The sequence below is a fragment of the Plasmodium falciparum genome, assembly GCF_000002765.6.
Source record: "Plasmodium falciparum 3D7 genome assembly, chromosome: 5".
NCBI lineage: Eukaryota > Apicomplexa > Aconoidasida > Haemosporida > Plasmodiidae > Plasmodium > Plasmodium falciparum.
The window spans coordinates 355,494-379,319 of NC_004326.2; the positions used below are offsets into that span (position 1 = coordinate 355,494).

Genomic DNA, 23,826 nt, shown 5'->3' on the forward strand with positions numbered 1-23,826 from the left:
TTTTTGGAATCGTTTAGTTGTATGTTTTACATTTTAAAAAATTAAAAAAAAATATATATATATATATATATAATATATACTATTAATATACTTGATAGGTACTTCCCCCTCCAAGTATAATATTATCATATTACATATTTGTATATAATAATATCTATTATGCATTTTGTTGCATGTATCATATGATATATAATAATATATGTAAAGATGTTAAAAAAAAAATACATATATATAATAATTTTTTTTTTTTTTTCTTCTTGAGATATTTTTAAAAAAGGCGTTTTTTATTAAGAAGCATTGTTATATGAATAATATAATTATATTAATCCATTTAATATATATATATATATAATACATTATTTATGTTTTAAATTGGAAGAATTATAAATATTTTAATATATAATATAATATATATATGTCAACTTATAGAGTTTTATTATTAATATTATTTTTTTTTTTTTCTATTTTTTTTTTTTTTTTAGTGATGCATATATTCTAAATATATAAGCAATAGTTATAATTATATACCTATGTTTATTTATTTGTATGTATATATATCTGTATATCTTATGGTATATCGTATAATTATGTTTATTATTAAAATTATTTCAAAATAGTGATATATTCATGTATATATAAATATATATATATATATATATATATTACCCTGTGTCATCTGATTCTTTAGCATGATATCTTAATTTTTAATAAATGGGAAATATAAAAAGATGCCCAGCAAAAGTGGAAGAGTAAGAATGCCGGCAGATAACAGACTGCCCGTTTCAGCATCCTTAAAAACATCAGAAATATGGAAGAATTCAGTGGGGTATGACCCATATGCATCTTATGAAGAGATAAATAAAAAGAAAGAAAAGAAAGACGAGGATATTAATGAGAAGGCAAAGAATTTATTTAATCTTTCTAGATTAACAGGAATTACATCCACAACAATTCCAGGTGCATGTACTGTGTGTAATCATATAGGACATTTGCCTTACCAATGTAGAAATTTTATAAGTTTAGAAAAATTCGATATTAATAATAATATGAACAATAATGAAGAGGATGATATAAAGGAAAGGAAAAATCTGGGACTTATGAGTAGTGATGATGAGGGAGATAGTCATAGTGATAGTCATAGTGATAGTCATAGTGATAGTAATAGTGATAGTAATAGTGATAGTAATAGTGATAGTAATAGTAATAGTCATAGTGATAGTAATAGTAATAGTCATAGTGATTATTCATATAAGAAAAAAAAACATTCGCATCATCATTCAAAATATAAAAAAAAACATTCACATCATCGTTCAAAAAATAAAAAAAAACATTCTCATCATCATTCAAAAAAAGAAAAACACATATCGAATGACACACATAAAAGTGATGAAAAACATCGCAAATATATAAGTTCCAAAAAAAAAAAAATTAAAAAAGAAGAAAAAAAAAAAAAAAAAAATTATCATAGTAAAAAAATGAAGAACAAATATATTACTTATAGTAATTCTTCAGATTGATAATATATGAAAAAACGATTTTTTCATTTTAAATAAAACAAAAAGAAATAAAGATATTATTATATATGTATGTAATATATATCTTTTTTTTTTTTTTTTTTTTTTTTTTTTTGTCTATTTATTTAGGAGATGATATATATTATGATACTCCTTATAACTAATTAACGTTGTATTTTTTTTATTATTATTATTGATATATTATATATGTATATTTTATATATATATATATATATATATATATATATATATATGAATTTTTTTTTTTTTTTTTTTTTTTTTTTTTTTTTTTTAAATCAAATTAAATTGAATTAAATAATAAAATTAGCATACTAAAAATATTATATTATTTATTTATTTATTTTTATATAAATAGGAATAAATAAAGTTCAATTATTTATAATATTGTAAATATTTGTTATTTTTTTTTTACGTTCTGTCCTCCTTTGTTTAATAATATTAAAATATATATAATATATCTATAACATATTTTTATAATTCTTTTGAGGTACAATATTATATGTAATTTTTATAAGATATAATTTTATTTAAAAAAAAAATAATAATAAAATAATAATAATAATAAAATGTGTATAATAATTGTTATTTCATACATCTAACGAATATATCAATATATATATATATATAACCCTTCTATGTTTGTATAATTTTTTTTTTTTTTTTTTTTTTTTGTCGCGTATCCGTTTCTAGATATATAATTATTACTACATATAAATATTATATATATATTATATATATATATATATATAATATTAATATCCCTATTTTGATGTTAAAAAATAAATATTAAAAAAAATAAAAATAAAAAATAATAATATTAAAATAAAGTAATAAAAATTAATGAATGATTTATAAAAAAGATTTAATTTGATTTTCCTCTTGTTATACTTTTTGATCAAAAAAGGATTAAAAAAAAAAAAAAAGTATATAAAAAATAAATATTGCATAAATATTTTATATATATATATATATTTATATGTATATATATTTTTTTTTTTTTTTTTTTTTTTTTTATGTAATAAACAAATTCATTTGTTTTATATATATAATATATATATATATATATATTTATATATTCATTTTGTTAAATACATAAAAATATATATATATATATATATATATATATATATATATATATATATATATATATTGTGAGAACCCCATTTTTTATTGTTTTATATAAAGCTATATAATGTGAAGTAAGTATTCTTTTATATATAGTCTATACAAACATGTACAATATTTTCAACTACATTTATAAAGATAGTAAAGAAGAAAAGAAAAATGACAAAGATAAGGATATGGATATAAAAGTAAAAAAGCAGGATCATGATGATAGTGATGATGTATTAAAAAGAGATAACATAAGTAGTAATAAAAAGAAAGATGTTGAAAGGAACACATATTATGATAATAGTTATAATGAAGAGGAAGAAAATAAGAAAAAAAAAAAAAAAAGGGATTCTAAAAAATATAGTGTAGATGATTCTTATAATAAAACAAAAAATAAAATATATAATGATCATAAAACGGATGAATATCCTTCTTACGCATATAAAAAAAAATCATCCTATCATCATGTTCACCGTGAAAAATATCCAGACGAAAAAAGAAAGAAATATTATGAACATATTGGTAAAAAAAATAAAAGAAGAAGTTATGATTATTCTTCTAATTACGATGAAAGTGATTTTAGTAGTACATCTAGTTATTATAATGAAAGAAACAAAAAATATTATAAATATGAAGATAAAAAGAAAAAAGAAAAAGAAAAAGAAAAAGAAAAAGAAAGGAAAAGAAAAAAAAGATATCATCATACAGATGACGATCAAGATCATCTTGAAAGTTATTCAAGTAGTAGATCTTCTAGTAGGAGTTCAATAAATATAAAAGAAAAACAAAAACATAAAAAATTATATTCACATGAAAAGGAAAGGAAAAGAAAAAAAAGATATAGTAATAGTGCAAATTATAGTAGTTATGATGAGGAGACGAAAGAACGTGATAAGAAGAAAAAATCATATCATCATGATTTTGTATTAGATGATAAAAAAAAAAATTATCATAATTATGAATCAGATGAAGAGACGAACAAGGATGAAAGTAACAACAACAACAACAATAATAATAATAATAATAATAATAATAACAAGGATTCGTCAAGTGAAAACCTCAACAAAACCCATGAACAACGTGAAAAATCAATTAATATTAATAAGATATCAAAAGAAAACCAAGAAATATGTGAAGAAAATAAAAAGGAAATTCAAAAAGTAAAAGAAAACATGTCTAATGTAAAAGTAATTACTGAAAATAATAATTTAAGCAGGTTAGAAAGGCTAAAATTATTTGCTCGGAAAATAAAAAAAACAAACGACACAACAAACGAAAAACATACGAAATTTACATTAAATACTAAAGTAAATAAAATAAAAAATTTAAATATCTTTATTAATGATCAAGATGATGAAAGTGATAATTCGAAAGAAAAAGAATTTGACATAAAAAATGAGAACAAGATAAATGTACAAAATGTAGATGATAATAATCATAAAGATGATACAAAAAAAAAAATATATGAAAATCATAAAATAAAGGAAGATAGTAATAATACAAATGATATACATGTTGTTGAAATTAATAATAAAAATGAAGATGCTCTAGATCTATTTATGAAAGAAATAGAGCAAGCATGTGAAGAAGAGAAGAAAAATGTTAAGAAAAGTATAACGTTGGATGAAATATACACATATGATATGAATAAACAGAAATATGAACCTTTTATTAACCCAAAAAATAATGAAGAAATAAAAGAATATAATGCAAAGGTAAAGGGTAATAATATTCAACAGGGAAATATCCATGAGAAGCAGGATAGTAATGTGAATACACAAGAAGATTTAAAAAAAGAAAATAAGAATATTACGAAAAATACTACAAATAATAATTATAGTGATAATAATAATAATAATGATGATGATGATGATGATGATGATGATGATGATGTGTTTCACAAATTATTTGTGGAAGAGCTTAAAAAAAAAACAGAAGAAGATATGAAAAGAAATGAAAAAGATAACATGAATGAATCCAATTTAACCGATTCCAAGAATAAAAAACAGAATAAAGGATCAGATGCATCTTTCAGTAGTTCAGATGATACAGATGATAAATTAAGTAGTAATAAAAGTGAATTAAATTATGAAGAAAATGGTATGAAAAAAATGAATAAGAAATTATTAGAAGTAAATCATGATGAAATAGATTATATACCTATTAAAAAAAATATTTATGTTCAAGTTAAAGAAATTACAAATATGAAAGATAGTGATGTTGATATGTTCAGAAAAAATAATGGAAATATTATTGTTCGAGGAAAAAATTGTCCAAGACCTGTACAATATTTTTATCAATGTGGATTACCATCTAAAATATTACAAATATTAGAAAAAAAAAATTTTAAAAAAATGTATAATATACAAATGCAAACTATACCTGCGTTAATGTGTGGACGTGATGTTATAGCTATAGCTGAAACAGGAAGCGGCAAAACATTATCTTATTTATTTCCTGTAATTAGACATGTGTTACATCAAGAACCTTTAAGAAATAATGATGGTCCAATATCAATTATTTTAACTCCGACAAGAGAATTAAGTATTCAAGTAAAAAATGAAGCAAAAATTTATTGTAAAGCAGTAAATATAGAAATATTAGCTGTTTATGGAGGATCTAATATAGCTAGACAACTTAAGGTATTAAAGAAAGGTGTAGAAATATTAGTAGGAACACCTGGCCGTATAATTGATATATTAACTATAAGTAATTGTAAGGTTACAAATTTAAATCGTGTTTCATTTGTTGTGTTAGATGAAGCAGATAGATTATTAGATTTAGGTTTCGAATCACAAATTTATAATATATTAAGAAATTGTAGGAAAGATAAACAAACAGCTATGATATCAGCAACTTTTCCAAATTATATACAGAATATGGCAAAGAAATTATTATATAAACCCATAGAAATAATTGTAGGAGAAAAAGGGAAAACGAATAATAATATATATCAATTTGTTGAAATAATTGAAGAATCAAAAAAAGTTTTTCGTTTATTAAAACTTTTAGGTGAATGGATAAAATATGGTTTAGTTTTAATATTTGTAAATAAACAAATAGAAGCGGATCTATTATATTTAGAGTTATATAAGTATGATTATAATTTATTAGTTTTACATGGAGGACAAGATCAAACAGATCGTCAATTTACTTTAGAAAAATTTAAGAAAGAAGAAAATAAAGTTTTAATAGCGACATCTGTTATGGCTAGAGGTATTGATATAAAAAATATTATTTTAGTAATTAATTATCAATGTCCTGATCATATTGAAGATTATATACATCGAATAGGGAGAACCGGAAGATCTAATAATATTGGATATGCTTATACATTTATATTACCAAATGAATATACAAAAGCTTATGATATATATAATTTATTAAAAAATAATATATATTACTTAAATAAAACTATAGATATACCACAAGATTTAGAAAATATGATTATTGAATATACTAAAATTAATAGTATTAATGAGAAACAAAAAGGAAAAAATAAAAATCTGGGATATAAAGGTAAAGGCTATAAATTTACTCCTGATGAAAAATCAAGACATCAAATAGATATAGCCTTGGCAAAAAAAGAATTAGGATTAACACAAGAAAATGATGAGAATGAAAAACTACAAGTAGATGATGAATTAGGCGATAATATAGAACATAACAATAATACTAATGTTTGTAATCTAAAAAATGCTGACCAAAATAAAAATTATGATAAATTTGAGGATGTTAAAGAATCAAATATATATCCATATACTATTCATAATAGTAATAATAATATGTTTGAAGATAAGAATTCTGGAATTTCTAAAAATATGAGTAAAAAAAATAATACAAATGAAAAGAAGAATACTAATCAATATACAGACATTACAAAAGTAGAACAAGAAATACAAAGAATTAAAATGAATGATACAATGGAATTATCCTTAAAGGCAAAAAAAATAAATGAGTTAATGAAAACCTATAATTTTTTAAGCCTTCAAGAAAATCATGATAAATTTTTAAAAAATGCACAATATGAAGAATTTGATAAAATAGCTGAAAAAGAAGCCTTAAAAGTTACAGAACATATAAAAGATGAAAAAGAAAAGAAATTGATTTTTAATAAAACTAAAGAAGATATTAAAAAGAAATTAATACAAAATAAAATTCAATCAGATACTATGAATGAAAGTATACAAAGAAATATGTTATTAAGTGCATTAAGAACAAAAAATATGAAAAAATATTCACCTTATTTACCACATACATATATAACAGAAGATAATAATATATTAGAAGAATTCTATATTAATAATTATCCTCAACATGTACGTTTAAAAATCTCACATAAAGATGTATTAGCAAAAATAGCGGATATGTCAGGTGCCACATGTCAAATTAAAGGACAATATTCTAACCCTTCACAACCAAATAAACAAAATTTCTTATTAGATACAAAACAATTACATATAGAAATTTTAGCACCCACATATAATCAAATTCAAATAGCAAGAAATGAACTGAACTCACTCCTAAATAATTTTATGATTAGTTGTAACATTAAAGCGAAAAGAGCTTCAACCGGATGGGCACCACCTTAATTATAACAAAAAAAAAAAAAAAAAAAAAATAATAAATAAAATGAAATGAAATGAAAAATATATGTATGCATATATAATTGCATAATCGTGTATTATCCCATTTTTTTTTTTTTTTTTTTTTTTTTTTACACGTACTACATTTGTACTTAATTTATACATAAGCAGATATGTATATATATTATATATATATATATATTTATTTATTTATTTATTTAATTTTTTATTGTGATATATATTTAACTTTTTTTCAAGTGATACATATATAAAATATGTGTTATATATGCATATTTTTATCTCTTCATATAATATGATATAACACATATAATATATATATATATATATATATATATATATATATTTGTATGTACATATCATATTGTGTGTATTATTATTTTTTTTTTAAACCATAATTCTTATATTTTTGTAGTTATTTCGAATGGATGGAATTTTACACCATTCCATCGTTGGATTTTTTTTTTTTTTTTTTATTTCTCCTATAAGTAGGGTATAACAAAATATTAAGACAAAAAAATTAAACTTACACATATAAATAAATAAATAAATAAATATAAATATATATATATATATATAATGTAATTTTATATATATAATGTAATTTTATATATATAATGTAATTTTATATATATAATGTAATTTTATATATATAATGTAATTTTATATATATAATGTAATTTTATATATATAATGTAATTTTATATATGCACAAAAACAAAGAGAAAGATATGACCTTTATTGGCAAAAAAAAAAAAAAAAAAAAAAAAATTAATAAATAATATATAATATATATATTTATACATACAACGAATTACACTTTTATAATACATATTATATGATCATTCTTCAAATTCTTGGACATTCATTTTGTCATAAATTCCCTCCTGTTTATCAAATGTCTCACTATTCGATTGAAAATTATTTTCTTCATTATTATCATCTAACCTATCAGTAAATTCTTTATCTTCTATAATTTTATCATTTGAATTTAAGGGCATAAAATCATTACCATTATTAATATTATTATTATTTATATGTTCATTATTAATATGTTGTTGATTTTCTGAATTTATATTATTTGAATTATTTCTTTGATTAAAATTTCGTTTATCATCAAGAAATATTAAATCTCCTTTATTATATGATAAAATAATTTCTGTTATTTGTTTCGGTTGACTGTTCATATCATTAGTATGCCATTTCCTTGTATGTAATGATCCTTGTACATAAACTCTTCTACCTTTTCTTAAATATTTATCTATCAAATCAACAATATTTTGATCATATACAACTATTCTATGCCAATCAGTTTTCGATTTTAGTTCATTAGTATTTCTATCTCTCCAAAATTCATTTGTTGCTAAACTAAATGTTGCTACCTTATCTCCTCCGTTCAAAATTTTTATATCTGGTTCACATCCTACTCTTCCTATTAACATTATTTTATTTAATGATTTCTCATTCATTACATTTCTGTTCATATTATTATAAAACCTTTTGTTTTCATAATTAAAATCATTTTGTAAATTTATTTTAAACATACTTATTTTTCGGCTTTTTATAATTCTCTTATTTATTATATTATTCAATTGATGTACCTTCACATCACCTATTATATAACCATACGTTCTATGCAACACATAATTAAAATATATTAGTAGGGGGAAAACAATACATAACATTCTTTTGCCCATATTTATTTATTATATATATATATATATATGTATATAAATTCTTGGATTCGTATATGTAGTACTATTTATATGTGATTTATGCCAATGTTTTCATAATATTATTATTATATTACATTTAAGATATATACAAAAAAAAAAATTACTTTCTTTCAAGTTATTATGTTACCGTGTGTAGCTATTAATTCATTTTTTAAAAAATTATATATATTGTAACACGAAAAGGATAAACATAAAATAGGTATATATTATATGTATTATATGTATTATATGTATTATATGTATTATATATATTATATATATTATATATATATATATATATTTTTTTTTTCTTTTAAATGAATTAAGTTTATGATGGAAAATAAATATTATACTATAAATCACATATTTTTCATATTTTCAAAATGACTTTTTTTTTTTTTTTTATTTTTTTTTTTTTTATTAATTTAATTTAATTTATTTTTATTTTTTTATTTTTTTTGATTATTATAACAAATACGAACAGTAGTTCTAGTTCTAGTTCTATTTTTTTTTTTTTTTTTTTTTTTTTTTTTTTTTTCTGGGCTAATCAGTAGGAGGGAAAATGTAATAGAAATATATATATATATATATATATATATATATACATATGTAATAACAATATTATATATGTGAAGAAGAAATTATTTAATATATGACAGACTTTGAAATTTTTTGTTAATAATTAAAGCCAATTTTATATCATTTAATTTTTTAAAAAATATATAATATATTATATATATATATAATTATATTTATATGACCTTTTCATTTCATTTTATTCTTTTCTTTTGCCTTTCCCTTTTTTTTTTTTTTTTTTTTTTTTTTTCTTCATCTTTATAATTTTACAGAGAAGGCATTTAATTATACCATAGTTATATGTTTATGTAAAGAGAATAATCCTAAAGATATGATTATATTTTTATATCCATACTAACAAGATTATAAATATGATATATATATTTAACTCTTAATATTATTCATATGTAGTTTTTTTTTCTCCTTTTTTTTTTCTCTTTTTTTTTTCTCTTTTTTTTTTTCTTTGCCCCTTTGGTTATATATATGATTCCGAATTAGTGTAAAAATGGAAAGGAGAAATAAAACAAACAAACAAATAAATAAATAAATAAATATATATATATATATATATGTATATATTTAATTTCCTTAATTATCTCATTGAATTTTCTCCATTTTTTAATAAATAAATAACTTTATGGATAATCTCATAGTCTTTCCTTTTGAGTTGAAGAACTGCATTTAAGTGCAACACCTGTGTATCATCAAACGAAAAAAAAAAAAAAAAAAAAAAGAATAATATAACAAATATATAACAAATATATTATAAATATATTATAAATATATAATAAATGTATAATATACAATTATAAGAACATTTCTCTATTTACATACATATAAGAAAAGGTTGAAAAGAAGAAAAAATTGTTAAATATATAAAAAGTTATTTTAACTAAGCTATGATATATTTATTACACATTATATCATTTGTCTTACTAATGATACTTGAAAAAAAAAAAAAAAAAGAAAAAAAAAAAAAAAGAAAAAAAAAAAAAAGAATATTAATTTTTTTTTTTGTTGTTTATTGCTAATTGTATATACATTTTGAAGGTGGCTTATATGCACTATATATATATTTATATATTTATATGTGTAATATAAATATTTATTATACATATTACATATTCCCCCTCAATCTAACAATTGGTCTATTGAAAAAGAATATAAAATTCTTAGTTGTAATAAAATATGTATGATAGAAAAGTTCTTATTATTTAATATTACATATAAATATCAAATAATTTAGTGCACTTTTTTTTTTCTTTTTTTTCTTTTTTTTTTTTTTTTTCTTTTTTTACCTATTAGAGAATATATAAATAAACAATATATATATATATATATTATATATATGTGTATTTTTTTTTTTTTTTTTTTTGTGACTTTTACTTTTTTTTATTTTGAATATAACCATTGTCATGATATAAAGATATCTTGTTCTCTTTAAATATTTAAAATTTTTTTATTTCGTATTTTAAAAAAACTTTTTTTTTTTTTTTTTTGTTGTTTTACTTTGTACAACCATTGAAAAAAAAAAAAAAAAAGAAACAAAAGAAAAGAAAAGAAAAATATTTTTTTCTAACATTTTTTTTTTTTTTTTTTGGGGGGTGAATATAAAAATGTATACTTACATATATGTGTGATATATAATTTTTATTATTATCATTATATATATATATATATATATATATATATATATATATATATATATGTATATTTTTTTTTTACATATCACTCATATAATTTGTTAAAAAAGAAAAAAAAAAGACTGGCGTTTCTTTTCTTCCTTTTTCAATATATTGCGTAAAACGCTAAAAAAGGAAAAGACATAGTATTAAGTTGTACATATATAAAAATAAATCCTCTTTATTATATGTAACAAAAAAAAAAAAAAATATATATATATATATAAATATATACATATATATATATTTCATCCGTTTATATATTTATTTTTTTTTGGTAATACCAAGAGGAGCATTACCCATATGAGTACTTGTAACAATATTGTTGACTTGGTTAGAAACAAAAAGGAACTTCTTACGGGTGAAAAAAAGATGAGGAAAAAAAGTTGTAACATAGATAGAAACACTATAGATAATGAAAATAACAAATTGTTAGATAAAAATATACTAATAAATAATTTTTTAAACTCAGAAAAGCTTATAAAAGAAATACAATTATTAAATAATATATCATTAAGAAGTGCCACATATTTATTAAAAATAGAAATTGAAAAAATACAAAAATTAATTTCTTGTAATAATTGGAAACAAGTTCCTTCCATTTATAAAAAATCAGCTGAAAATATTTTATTAAAAAAAAATGAATATATTAAAAATTTAAAAACAAAATTGTTAAATAAAAATAAAGCAATACAAAATAATATAAATAATGATAATATTGATAATATTGATAATATTTATAATAGTTGTTATAATTTGGTTAATAAAAATGACGAAAAGAAATTCTCTAAACATTTAAATTCATCATCAAGCTCCTCATCTTTGTCATCATATTCTTCTTTAAGCAATCCTTCTGATGATTCCTGCTTTTCAAATAAACAAAATCAAAACAATTTCTTTTCTAATATAAAATGTAACAACTCCTATTTTACAGGAAATGCACAAACAAAAAACAAGTTAGATAATCATACATCTAAGAAAAAAACAAAAATAAATGACAAAATATATGACAAAATATATGACAAAATAAATGACAAAATATGTGACAAAAAATATGACAAAATATATGACAAAAAATATGACAAAAAATATGACAAAATATGTGACAAAATATGTGACAAAAAATATGACAAAATATATGACAAAAAATATGACAAAAAATATGACAAAATATATGACAAAATATGTGACAAAAAAAATGACATAAAAAATGATAAGAATATTAAAACATTTAATGTAAAAGGAAAAGATACGAAAATCATAAAATTAGATAAGGAACATGTAAAAGACAAGATTAATTATAATTATAGTAATAAAATAATAAATTATAAAGGTAATTTTTATGATAATAACAATAAAAATGAAATAAAAAATAATGAATATTACTATTATGATGATGAACAGGATTTGGATAGTTATAATGGCTTATGTTATACTAACGGGAAGAATAACATATTTTGTTTTTTAAACCCGCAAGAAAATCAAAAAGATGATAAAATAAATATAGACAGTAATCATAATTATATGTATAATAATACACATAGTAATAACGATCATATAGATTCGTATCATCCGAATGGATATGGTGACAAGGTTATTTCGTATGAAAAAAAAGAAGGAAGAAAATTACATACAAACAATCTAATTAATAATATGGGAACAATAAATAAAAGAGAAGAAGAAACAAAAGGCTCTTCTGTTTTCTCTATAAATAATGAACATTGTGGTACTACAAAATTTATCAAGTCAGCAAGTGTATGTAATTTTTCTTGTGGTAATTTATTTAAAAATCCAAAAAAAGATGAAGATATATATACTAACAAAATGATAGGAAGCGAATGTTTTAATCTAAAGACAGGTACTAATGTATCAAAAAATACAAAAAAAATTATACCAAACTTTGAAAGACATACAGTTTCCTCTTTTATAAAAAATTTAAGTGCTCAAAAAAATCTACAAGAAAAAATTAATAATCAACATATGATGATAAAAAAAAATATATATGAAAAAAAAGATAGAAGAGCTAGTACAAATACATGTTGTAGTACCTTAGGTAATACTTTTACAAAAAGACAAGTACAAAAAAATTATACAAATGATATGGATGATACATATAATATCAATAAATTAAAATGTATAAAACAAAAGAATAATCATAAATATGAAAATAATGAATATGCAAATTGTGATCATTATGACGATTATAATAATATGAATACAAATCACATGGACTTAAAAAACAGTCATGATCATTATATTAATGATGATAAAATATTAGTTTATAAAGAATTACTAAATAATATTAGGAACAAGAAAAATGAAAAATATAATATTAGAAAGAAATCGAAATTTTCTATAGAAAAAAAAATTGATCTATTTCATATGAATTCGTTGAATGAAGATTATTCCTGGGTAAAAAATTTAAGAAATTATGATCATACAGGAGAAAAGAAAAATCAGAAGAAAAACTCTTTACAAAAAAAAAAATTCATACCAGGAAGGCAGTCTAATGTATTAAATGATTCTTATGATGATAATAGTGGTATGATTAATGAAAAAAAAAAAAAAAAAGAAAAACAAAAACAAAATGAAAAAGAAAAAGAAAAAGAAAAAGAAAAAGAAAAAGAAAAAAAAAAACAAAATGAAAAAGAAAAAGAAAAGGAAAAACAAAATGAAAAACAAACAAACAAACAAATGAACAAACAAATGAACAAACAAATGAACAAACAAATGAACAAACAAATGAACAAACCAATAAACAAACCAATAAACAAACCAATAAACAAACCAATAAACAAACCAATAAACAAACCAATAAACAAACCAATAAACAAACCAATAAACAAACAAATAAACAAACAATGGGACGAACCAAAATATACATCTATATCCAAATTAAACAATAACCATACCAACGTAGAACATAATATGAATAATATGGAATATGAGGATTGTAACGAGAATTATGCCTCCTATAATCATAGTGAATGTAATATTATATATCCTGTTATAAATAAATCATTGGATATGGATGTGAAAAAAGAAGATATAAAAAAAAATGTAGAAGAAAATAAATATATAGAACATACACAGAATTTGAAAAATTATTTAGAAAATGATGAAAATGAGAAAAAAAAAAGAAGAAAAAGATCAAATAATAATGACAATTATAATTCTCATGATAATAATATTTTTCAAAATAATCATCATAGTAATATAGACATGTGGTCACATAAACATATAACACTTCCTCGTGTGTATGAAAAAAAAAATAATTCTTTAATATACAATCATCAAATTAATTTAGAAGATAAAATACCATTAAAAAAAATTAACCAACGTAAAAGTTATATGATCCAAGAAAATGATCAACATATGAAATATTTATTAAATAAAAATGAGGAAGCTAAATATTTTGAACTTTTAATATCCTCCTCAAAAAATAATATACAACCATATGAACAACCTAGTGGTATTATGAATACATCAAATATTGATCATAATATAGCAGATGAACATATTACTGGATGTATGAATAATATATTTACTAATAATAATAATAAAAAAAAAAATAATAATAATAATAAAAATAATAATAAAAATAATAAATATGTTAATATTAAACTACAAGGTAATAAACTTATGTTAAATAATGATTTGAATATAAATAAAAAGGAATCTAATAATATAACAAAAGAAAATAATTTCCACATTCATAATAATAATAATAATAAAAAACATAAGCATAGTTCAATAATTATTAATGATATAAATCATAAATTCCAAAAGGATCAAGAAGATCAACATGTTCAAGTAAATTCAATATTCTATTTACCAGAAAAAAATAATATTAAGTCCATGGATAACCATATGTATAATAATACATACAGTAATGAACATAATAATTATATACATTCATTATCAGACAATAAATCGAAAAAAACAAATGAACAAGTTTCAAACATTTTAAATATAAATAAATATGTTACAAAGGAATATTCTCAAAACCATGTAAAGGAACAAAATCAACTATTTCCAACAATAAATACTTTCCAAAATCATAATAATATAATATGTAATAAAATAATACATGAACCTTTAAAAAATATATCATTTCATAATCATCTAGCAGATCATACAGATATAAATGCAGATGAATTTTCAGGTACCAAAACTTTAACTATCTATAATCATCATTTAATCAAAGGAAATGAAAATAATGATATGTATAAAGATAATTTTAATTCACATGATAAAAATATAACTAATCCATTGTCCATATCAAAAGAAAATAAAAAAAAAATGAATACCATAGATATAAATCAATACAATGATAATGTCGAGTGTTTTCATAATTTGAACTTACCTAAAAGGAGCCATACAACAATCATACCAAATTATTTACATAATAAAGAAAAAAAAATAAATAATGATAATAATGATAATAATATAAATATTGTTAGTACTAATAACAACCTTGTTCTTTTCAAAAAAAATTATCTTGAAGAAGAAAATAATATTGTTAATAACAAGATTAAAAATAATGAATATATTTTAAGTAATCAAGAAAAACAAATAACCAACATAAAAAAGGATATATCTTTTAACAAAAACATTTTTTATCCTGAAGAAGGTAATTATAATAATGAACATGAACACACACAAACATATATAAATATTATAGAGAATAAAAAGTCGATTCATATGAATGATGTTAAGAATTCAAATATAAAACAAGTACCTGAACTCTCATCTAATAAGGATAATTTTATAATGATAAAAGATGTTATACAAATACCAAAACTAAACTTGGACAATATTAAAAATAAAAAGGGAAAGAACTTTAATTCTTATCAAATAAAAGAAACAAAAGAAATGAAAGTAATGGAAGAAATGAAAGAAATGGAAGAAACAAAAGAAATGAAAGAAATGAAAGAAATGTCACATATTCATAATAATGATGTATCATGTGATAATAAAAAAAATAAAGATTATTTAAGTATCACAAGTAATTTACATTCCCCTTTTGAAAATCAAAAAAATATCTACATATCTAATGGTAATAACAATAATAAGAACAGTAATAATAATCAGTACTTTGGACAAAGCTTTACTAATAGAAATATCGTCGATTGTAAAATGTATAAACAAAATAATATTAATCAAATAAGAAAATCAAAAACAACAACTATTAATTTTGAAAATACTTCTTCTAAGAATATTAAGGATAAACATTATTTAAATTATAAAATATCAAATGATAATTTGGTTAATAATAAAATAATAAATAATTATGCTTTCAAAGATACAAAGAATAAATTTTATAATTTGGATTACGACAAAGAAACTGTATCGAAAACAAGCTGTTTTACTTGTGGAACTACTACACAAGATAAACATATGTATAATAATGATAAGAACTCTTTTATTTGTAATAATATTTTTCATAAAAGACGTCCTAGTAACATATTAAATTCTTGCATATTTACAGAGTTGGACGAGGGGTTAAGTAGGACGAGACACAGTGTACATGATGAAAAGTGTAATATGGAAAAAAAAAAGGAAGACGATGATAATAATAATAATAATAATAATAATAATAATAACAATAATAATAACAATAATAATAAAAGTAATAACCACATAAATAATAAAAGTAATAGTAATATTCATAATTGTGGACAAGGGAATACTACAAGAAAGGATAATTACACAAAACATCATTTATCAGAAAAAAAGAATGTAAAAAAATCTTTTACAAGCATGATTTTAAACTTTTTTGGATTTAAGTATGATAATATTGAAGAAGATAAGAAATCAGAAAATGTAAGTGTACACATTATGAATAAAAATAATGATCATATAATTACGAATAATGAAAGTAAAAATACATATAATATATCTACATATATAAGATCTAAATCCGCTACTTATAATAACATATCAAAAAATGAAAAAGAAAACAAAAAAAATGAAATTTATATAGTACATCCAAATAATAATAAATCAAGTACTATCATGAGTTTATCAAAAGATTCGACATTTCCTTTTCCACCTTTAACATTTATAAGAAATAATACAAATAAAAAAAGAATTGCATCATATAATAATTCCATTCAAGATTTATCAACAAATGAATTCAAAAATCAAATCCAACCTAATACCAATACAAGTGTACAAAAAAGAAAAACATGTGACATTTCTTCATTATCGAAAAATCAATCACTAAATCATTTATTATATAATAATAATGTCAACACACATGTTAATCATTCTAATAATATGCAAAATAGAAATATTAAAAATTCATACAACCTTGAAGAAGAAAACACAAAAAATGAATTCCTTCAAAATGGACATATGGATAAAAATAGTTATCCTAAACATGTGAAATTATTATCGTCATATAAAATGATGGAAACATTTAACAATAATAAAAATTATATTACAAAGTATGATACAAATGGAAATTATAACATCAAATGTGAGGATAACATAAAAGGTGAGGATAACATAAAAGGTGAGGATAACATAAAAGGTGAAGATAACATAAAAGGTGAAGATAACATAAAAGGTGAGGATAACATAAAAGGTGAGGATAACATAAAAGGTGAGGATAACATAAAAGGTGAGGATAACATAAAAGGTAAAGATAACATCAAATGTGAGGATAACATCAAATGTGAGGATAACATAAAAGGTGAGGATAACAACAGCAGTATTTATTACAGCAATATCCTTAATAATAATATATCTACAAATTTTATGAATAAAAATGGTAGTGTTAATACAAATTATATATCGCAATCACCTGCACAATATAATAGACCTTATAATATGAACATAATTTATAATAATCATAATAATTTTGATAATACAAAGGATATTAAAAGTGATGTAAACATATCGACACTTTTCAAAGATTTACAAAATAAAAATAATAACAATAATATTAGTAATTGTAATAATTATATTAATAATGAATGTTTCAAAATAAATAAAAAATATGATAATAATCATAATCATTATTCAATAAATACATCAGAAAAAATGTCTTCCAATTTTTTAAATAAGATTTACAAAGAAAATAAAAAGGAACAAGTAAATTACAAACCCTCATATATAAATGATACTATATCTAATAAATCAACAATCGATTCTCCATCTATTAAATGTGAACAAAAAAAATTAACATTAAAAAAATTAAATAATAATGTAAACGCTGTGATGATAAATAATAATTTAACTGTAAATACACATATGGATAATATAATTAATAATGCAAATGGATATTATATTAATCAATCCAATATGCACTCATATAATAATAATAATAATAATAATAATAATAATAGTAATAATAATAATAATAGTAATAGTAATAATAATAGTAATAGTAATAATTTTATAAATCAAAAACGAGATGTTAATAATATGCCTGAACAATTTTCAAAAAATAAACACAATACTATTATGAACGGTAATAATAAAGATTATGTTATTTTTAATGAAGAAAAAGAACACTTCAGTAACTTGAATTTTAAAAATGAAACCAACCAACATTATTTTACAAAAGAACAATTGTTTCCTTTAAAAAGTGATCACTTAAATCAAGCACACGAAATAAAACACAACGTCAAACAAATATACACAACTCATAATATGTTCTGTAAAGAGGGAGAGGCGTATAATATGATCAACAAAGAAAAAGAAAGTAAAAAAAAAAATGGTAAGAAAATATTTATGAGGGGGGATGAAGAGTTAAAAGATAATGAAGAGGAAGAAGTAGAGGAAGAAGTAGAGGAAGAAATAGAGGATGATGAAGAAGAAGATGAAGAAATAGAGGATGATGAAGAGGAAGAGGAAGATGAAGAAGTAGAGGATGATGAAGAGGAAGAGGAAGATGAAGAAGTAGATGATGAAGAAGAGGAAGTAGAAGAGAGTGATGAAGAAGTAGAGTGTGATGAAGAAGTAGACGATGATGAAGAGGAAGAAGAAGAAGTAGACGATGAAGAAGAGGAAGAGGAAGTAGAAGAAAGTGATGAAGAAGTAGAGGATGATGAAGAGGAGGAAGAAGAGTTAGAGGATGGTGAAGAGGAGGAAGAAGAGTTAGAGGATAATGAAGAAGGTGATGAAGAAGTAGATGATGAAGAAGAGGAAGAGGAAGTGGAAGAGAGTGATGAAGAAGTAGAGGTTGATGAAGAGGAAGAAGAAGAGTTAGACGGTGATGAAGAGGGAGATGAGGAAGAGGATAATGAAGAAGATGATGAAGAAGTAGGTGATGAAGAAGAGGAAGAGGAAGTGGAAGAGAGTGATGAAGAAGTAGAGGATGATGAAGGGGAAGAAGAAGAATTAGAGGGTGATGAAGAAGAGGAAGAGGAAGTGGAAGAGAGTGATGAAGAAGAAGAAGAGTTAGACAGTGATGAAGAGGATAATGAAGAGGATGATGAAGAAGAGGAAGATCTTGAAGTAGAAGATGATGAAGATGTCGAAGAGGGAGAGTTAGAGGGTGATGAAGAGGAGGAAGAAGAGTTAAAGGATGGTGAAGAGAGTGATGAAGAATTAGAGGATAGTGAAGAGAGTGATGAAGAAGTAGAAGATGTTGAAGACAACGAAGAAGAAATACACGAATATTATTGTAAAGAAGAAGACACAGTAATGAAACAACCCTACAATACATTTGAAGAAGAAAAAACTAATATAAGCTTCATTGATACTCATTCCAAAAATATCCCTATTTATAATAAATCAATCACATCTGTAGATAATTTGAAAAGCTTAAATACTCATTGTGCATACGAATTATCCCCTATAGGAAACCAGAATTTAAAATCATGTACTATGATCTATAAAGATGATAAGGAAGAAAATAAGGAATCATATGAAAAGAATGATAAGAAAACAATTACATTAAATACCTTAAATTTAAAAGAATTAAGAAATGAACAAGAAAATGTATTTAACAAAAATGATATTCAACAAAAGGAAGATAAAAATAAAAATATCTTTAAATATAGAAATGATACAGAAAATAGTATGTCATTAAAAAAAACAATAAGTGATTGTGAAATGTCTAAATCACAAAATACTTTGACAGATGAAGAAAATTATGATTCCAATTATTATATAAGTCAAAATATTTCAAAATATAATATGGATAAAAAAGAATATGAAAAAAATAATCAACTAAAAATGTCAGGAAAAGATATTATGAATATATCATCCAATTTGGATAAATTAAATGATAAAAAAAATTTTTATGGCAATGACATGTCAACTCAAAATAGTTCCGAAAATTTCTCTTCTTTTGAAAAACCAATGGAAATAAATAATTCAAACTATAATCTTTGTAATAAATATTTAAATCATGAAAAGGATCAAAACATAAATAGTGTACATAATTTAAATGATAATAATAATAATAATAATAATAAAGAGAATAATATATTATCTAAAGATATAATAAATCATAATAATATTACAGATATATATTATAACAATAATAATTCATACAAATATTTTGATGAAATTGCAAAAGAAATGGAATATGCTAAAAACAATAATGACGATTTAAAAAAAAAACTACAAGAACAGATACTTATACAACGTGGTCTCTTAAAGATAAAAGAACAACAGCAAGTATATTTGGAACTTTTGAAAAAAAATGACATAAAACAACATAAGGAAAATATTCATAATATAATATAAACAAAGGATTTATATATACATACATACATACATAAATATATATATATATTTATTTATTTATCTATCTATCTATTTATATAACTTTAATTTTTATATATAATTTTTTATTTTATATTTTATTATTTTTTGTAAGACTCTTAACATATTTTCATATTAAAATATAGATAAATTTTTAAATTATAAATAAAAATTAATTAAAAGTTTTTAATGGACTCCAAAAAAAAAAATAAAAAAAAAATTAACATATATATATATATATATATAAATATATATATATATACACAAAACATATGTAATATATAATATATATAATAAGATGTGCACAAAATATAAATTAAACAATTGACATTTATATTATTATACTACATAATAATATTAGGAAAAAAGAAAGAAATGAAAAGAACATTATGGGTTCTTTTATTTTATTTTTATGTTAAATCAACATTTCCATCAGCTGTTAATTCTACATTTGGTTCGACACTTAATTTTGATTTAATTTTATAAAGAAAATGAACTTTCCAATTATCCAACTTAGTTATACGATCATATTCATGAACAATTTCTTCAAATTCTTCTACATTTTGTTCAGTAACTGCATCAATAATATTATCTAAAAACTTTTTTTCTCTTGAATTTAAAAAACGTGGATCATTCATACAATATTTATCTATTGATATTTTAGCATTAACTAGATCTCCTATTACAATGTGTAAAATTCCTGCCTTTATATAATAGTCCCTTGCTCCATACTGTAGTAGTGTGCTTTTTAAAGCCTTTTCCGCTTCTTTCTCAAATATCTAAAGAAAAAAAAAAAAAAACAGCAGAAATGGCATATATATAAATATAATATATATAAATATATATATATATATATATATATATATATATATGTGTACATATGTATTTATTTTTTATGTTCTTATTTATATTATTAATTTTTCTTACACTTATGGCATCCTCATATTCATGATTATATTGTGAATTTAATTCAGCATATTTTACGATACACTGAGTATATATTGATCTATTAAAGGGAAAAAAAAAATATATATAATAATAATATAAATTAATATAATATAAATATAATACCTTCACGAACTATATATAATATATACATGTTTGTTTATAAATTTTACTTTGAATATTCATCCATTTCAAAATAATAAGCAGCTTTTTTATAATATTTAGACGCATTATCATAATCATATAAATCTTCATAAATTTCTGCAATATTTTTTTCACATTTCCCACAATTGGAGAATCTTCCAATAGTTGCATACATATTTACGGCTTCTTCAATATGTTTTATGGCCTCTACAAAAAATGAAAAAAAAAATACATATAGATATATATATATAATATATTTATGTATTATTCAAATAATCATATTTAAAATGCATATACATTTTTGTGTTACCCAATTTATCATATTTTTTAGCTATATTCCCTGCCTCCAAATAAGCATTAGCGCAATAACTTGTCTCATTGTTTTTTTTGTGTAACAGGGCGTTTTTTAAAATACAACAGCTAGCTTCTTTCCCTTCAAAAAAAAAAAAAAAAAAAAAAAAAAAAATTATTAAATAATAATAATAATAATTAAATAAATAATTAAAATAAATATACAAAAATAGCTAGATGAACAGAAAAAAAATATGAACAAACAATTATATTAACAAATGGCTAGTTTAAAAAAAAAAAAAAAAATACATACATATAAATATATATATATGCACATATATTTTTTTTTCTAAGACATAATATATAAAAATTAATAGAATAATAAAAAATATATATCATTTTTTTTTTTTTCTTAATCAATAAAACAAATAAATATATGTTTAAAAAAAATAAACTTGTTTTAAATTTATGAATTCTAACATTTATGAGATAGTTTATATTTATTCGCCGCCAAGTTATAACAATTTATTATTTCATCAGTATTATCAGTTCCAAAAAAAGAAGCAAGAAAACCTTTCTTGTTCAACTGTTCTGCTTTTTTTTCTAATTCTTTAGCTTCATTTTCCATTTTTTTACTTAATAGTTCAACATATATCTCAATGTAATATAAAAAATATGGAATTTAGATATATATTATATATATATATATATATATATATATAAGTTTACAAAAAAAATAATATAAATAAATAAAAATTATAATATTAAAATTAAATTATATAAATATATAAATATAAATATTAATATTAATATGAATATATATATATATATAAATAATGGTATATAAAAAAAAATTAAAAATGCATAAATATATATAAATCAAAATTTGTATATAATGTTACGATACATTATTATCATCTATAATATTATATGCATATATATATAATAATATATATATAATAATGTATTTCATTCATATTTATATGTAATAATGACAATTCTTTTTTTTTTCACTTTTCATTCAAATGAATGCATATTTTGTTACATATATATAAATATATACATATATTATATATATGTTTGTTTATTTATATATTTATTCTGGTTTATATTTATATATATTGTATAAAGAACAAAATGGAATTTTTTTTTTTTTTTTTTTTTTTTTCTTCTTAAATATAACTTAATCGTTTTCTTTTTATACATATTATATATATGCCTACTTTATTTCATTTTTTCCTTATGCTATATATGTATATATATATATATATATAATTTCCAAAAATGGTCTGCATATATATTGTTTAAGATATATTTGAGTGAAAGAAAATTTAAGAATTTATAAAATGAATAGATAAATATAAGTATATACTTATAATTTATATATTATTATATACTTTAAAAGTTACAACTTAATATGTTACCCTATGTTCTCACATTTTTCCCATACTATAAACACATGATATAAAAAAGAAAAAAAAAAAAAAAAAAAAAG

The 23,826-nt window shown here is 20.4% G+C and overlaps 5 protein-coding genes across 5 annotated transcripts; 3 read left to right on the top strand and 2 right to left on the bottom strand.

The window, feature by feature from the left end:
• Positions 1-728: 728 nt before the first annotated feature.
• PF3D7_0508600 (conserved protein, unknown function) lies at positions 729-1,517 on the top strand (the record flags this gene model as incomplete). Its single annotated transcript, XM_001351608.1, has 1 exon — positions 729-1,517. The coding sequence occupies one exon, from the start codon at positions 729-731 to the stop codon at positions 1,515-1,517; it is 789 nt and encodes a 262-aa protein (XP_001351644.1).
• Positions 1,518-2,767: 1,250 nt separating this feature from the next.
• Positions 2,768-7,240, top strand: PF3D7_0508700 (pre-mRNA-processing ATP-dependent RNA helicase PRP5, putative; the record flags this gene model as incomplete). Its single annotated transcript, XM_001351609.1, has 1 exon — positions 2,768-7,240. One exon carries the CDS (start codon positions 2,768-2,770, stop codon positions 7,238-7,240), a length of 4,473 nt encoding a protein of 1,490 aa, XP_001351645.1.
• Positions 7,241-8,094: 854 nt separating this feature from the next.
• On the bottom strand, positions 8,095-8,949 carry PF3D7_0508800 (single-stranded DNA-binding protein; the record flags this gene model as incomplete). Its single annotated transcript, XM_001351610.1, has 1 exon — positions 8,095-8,949. The coding sequence occupies one exon, from the start codon at positions 8,947-8,949 to the stop codon at positions 8,095-8,097; it is 855 nt and encodes a 284-aa protein (XP_001351646.1).
• A 2,579-nt stretch (positions 8,950-11,528) lies between these two features.
• On the top strand, positions 11,529-20,933 carry PF3D7_0508900 (conserved Plasmodium protein, unknown function; the record flags this gene model as incomplete). The annotated part of the gene is made up of 1 exon (XM_001351611.1): positions 11,529-20,933. The coding sequence occupies one exon, from the start codon at positions 11,529-11,531 to the stop codon at positions 20,931-20,933; it is 9,405 nt and encodes a 3,134-aa protein (XP_001351647.1).
• Positions 20,934-21,361: 428 nt separating this feature from the next.
• On the bottom strand, positions 21,362-22,959 carry PF3D7_0509000 (alpha-soluble NSF attachment protein, putative; the record flags this gene model as incomplete). Its single annotated transcript, XM_001351612.1, has 5 exons — positions 21,362-21,730; positions 21,879-21,957; positions 22,070-22,247; positions 22,351-22,473; positions 22,812-22,959. The coding sequence occupies 5 exons, from the start codon at positions 22,957-22,959 to the stop codon at positions 21,362-21,364; spliced, it is 897 nt and encodes a 298-aa protein (XP_001351648.1).
• Positions 22,960-23,826: the final 867 nt, after the last annotated feature.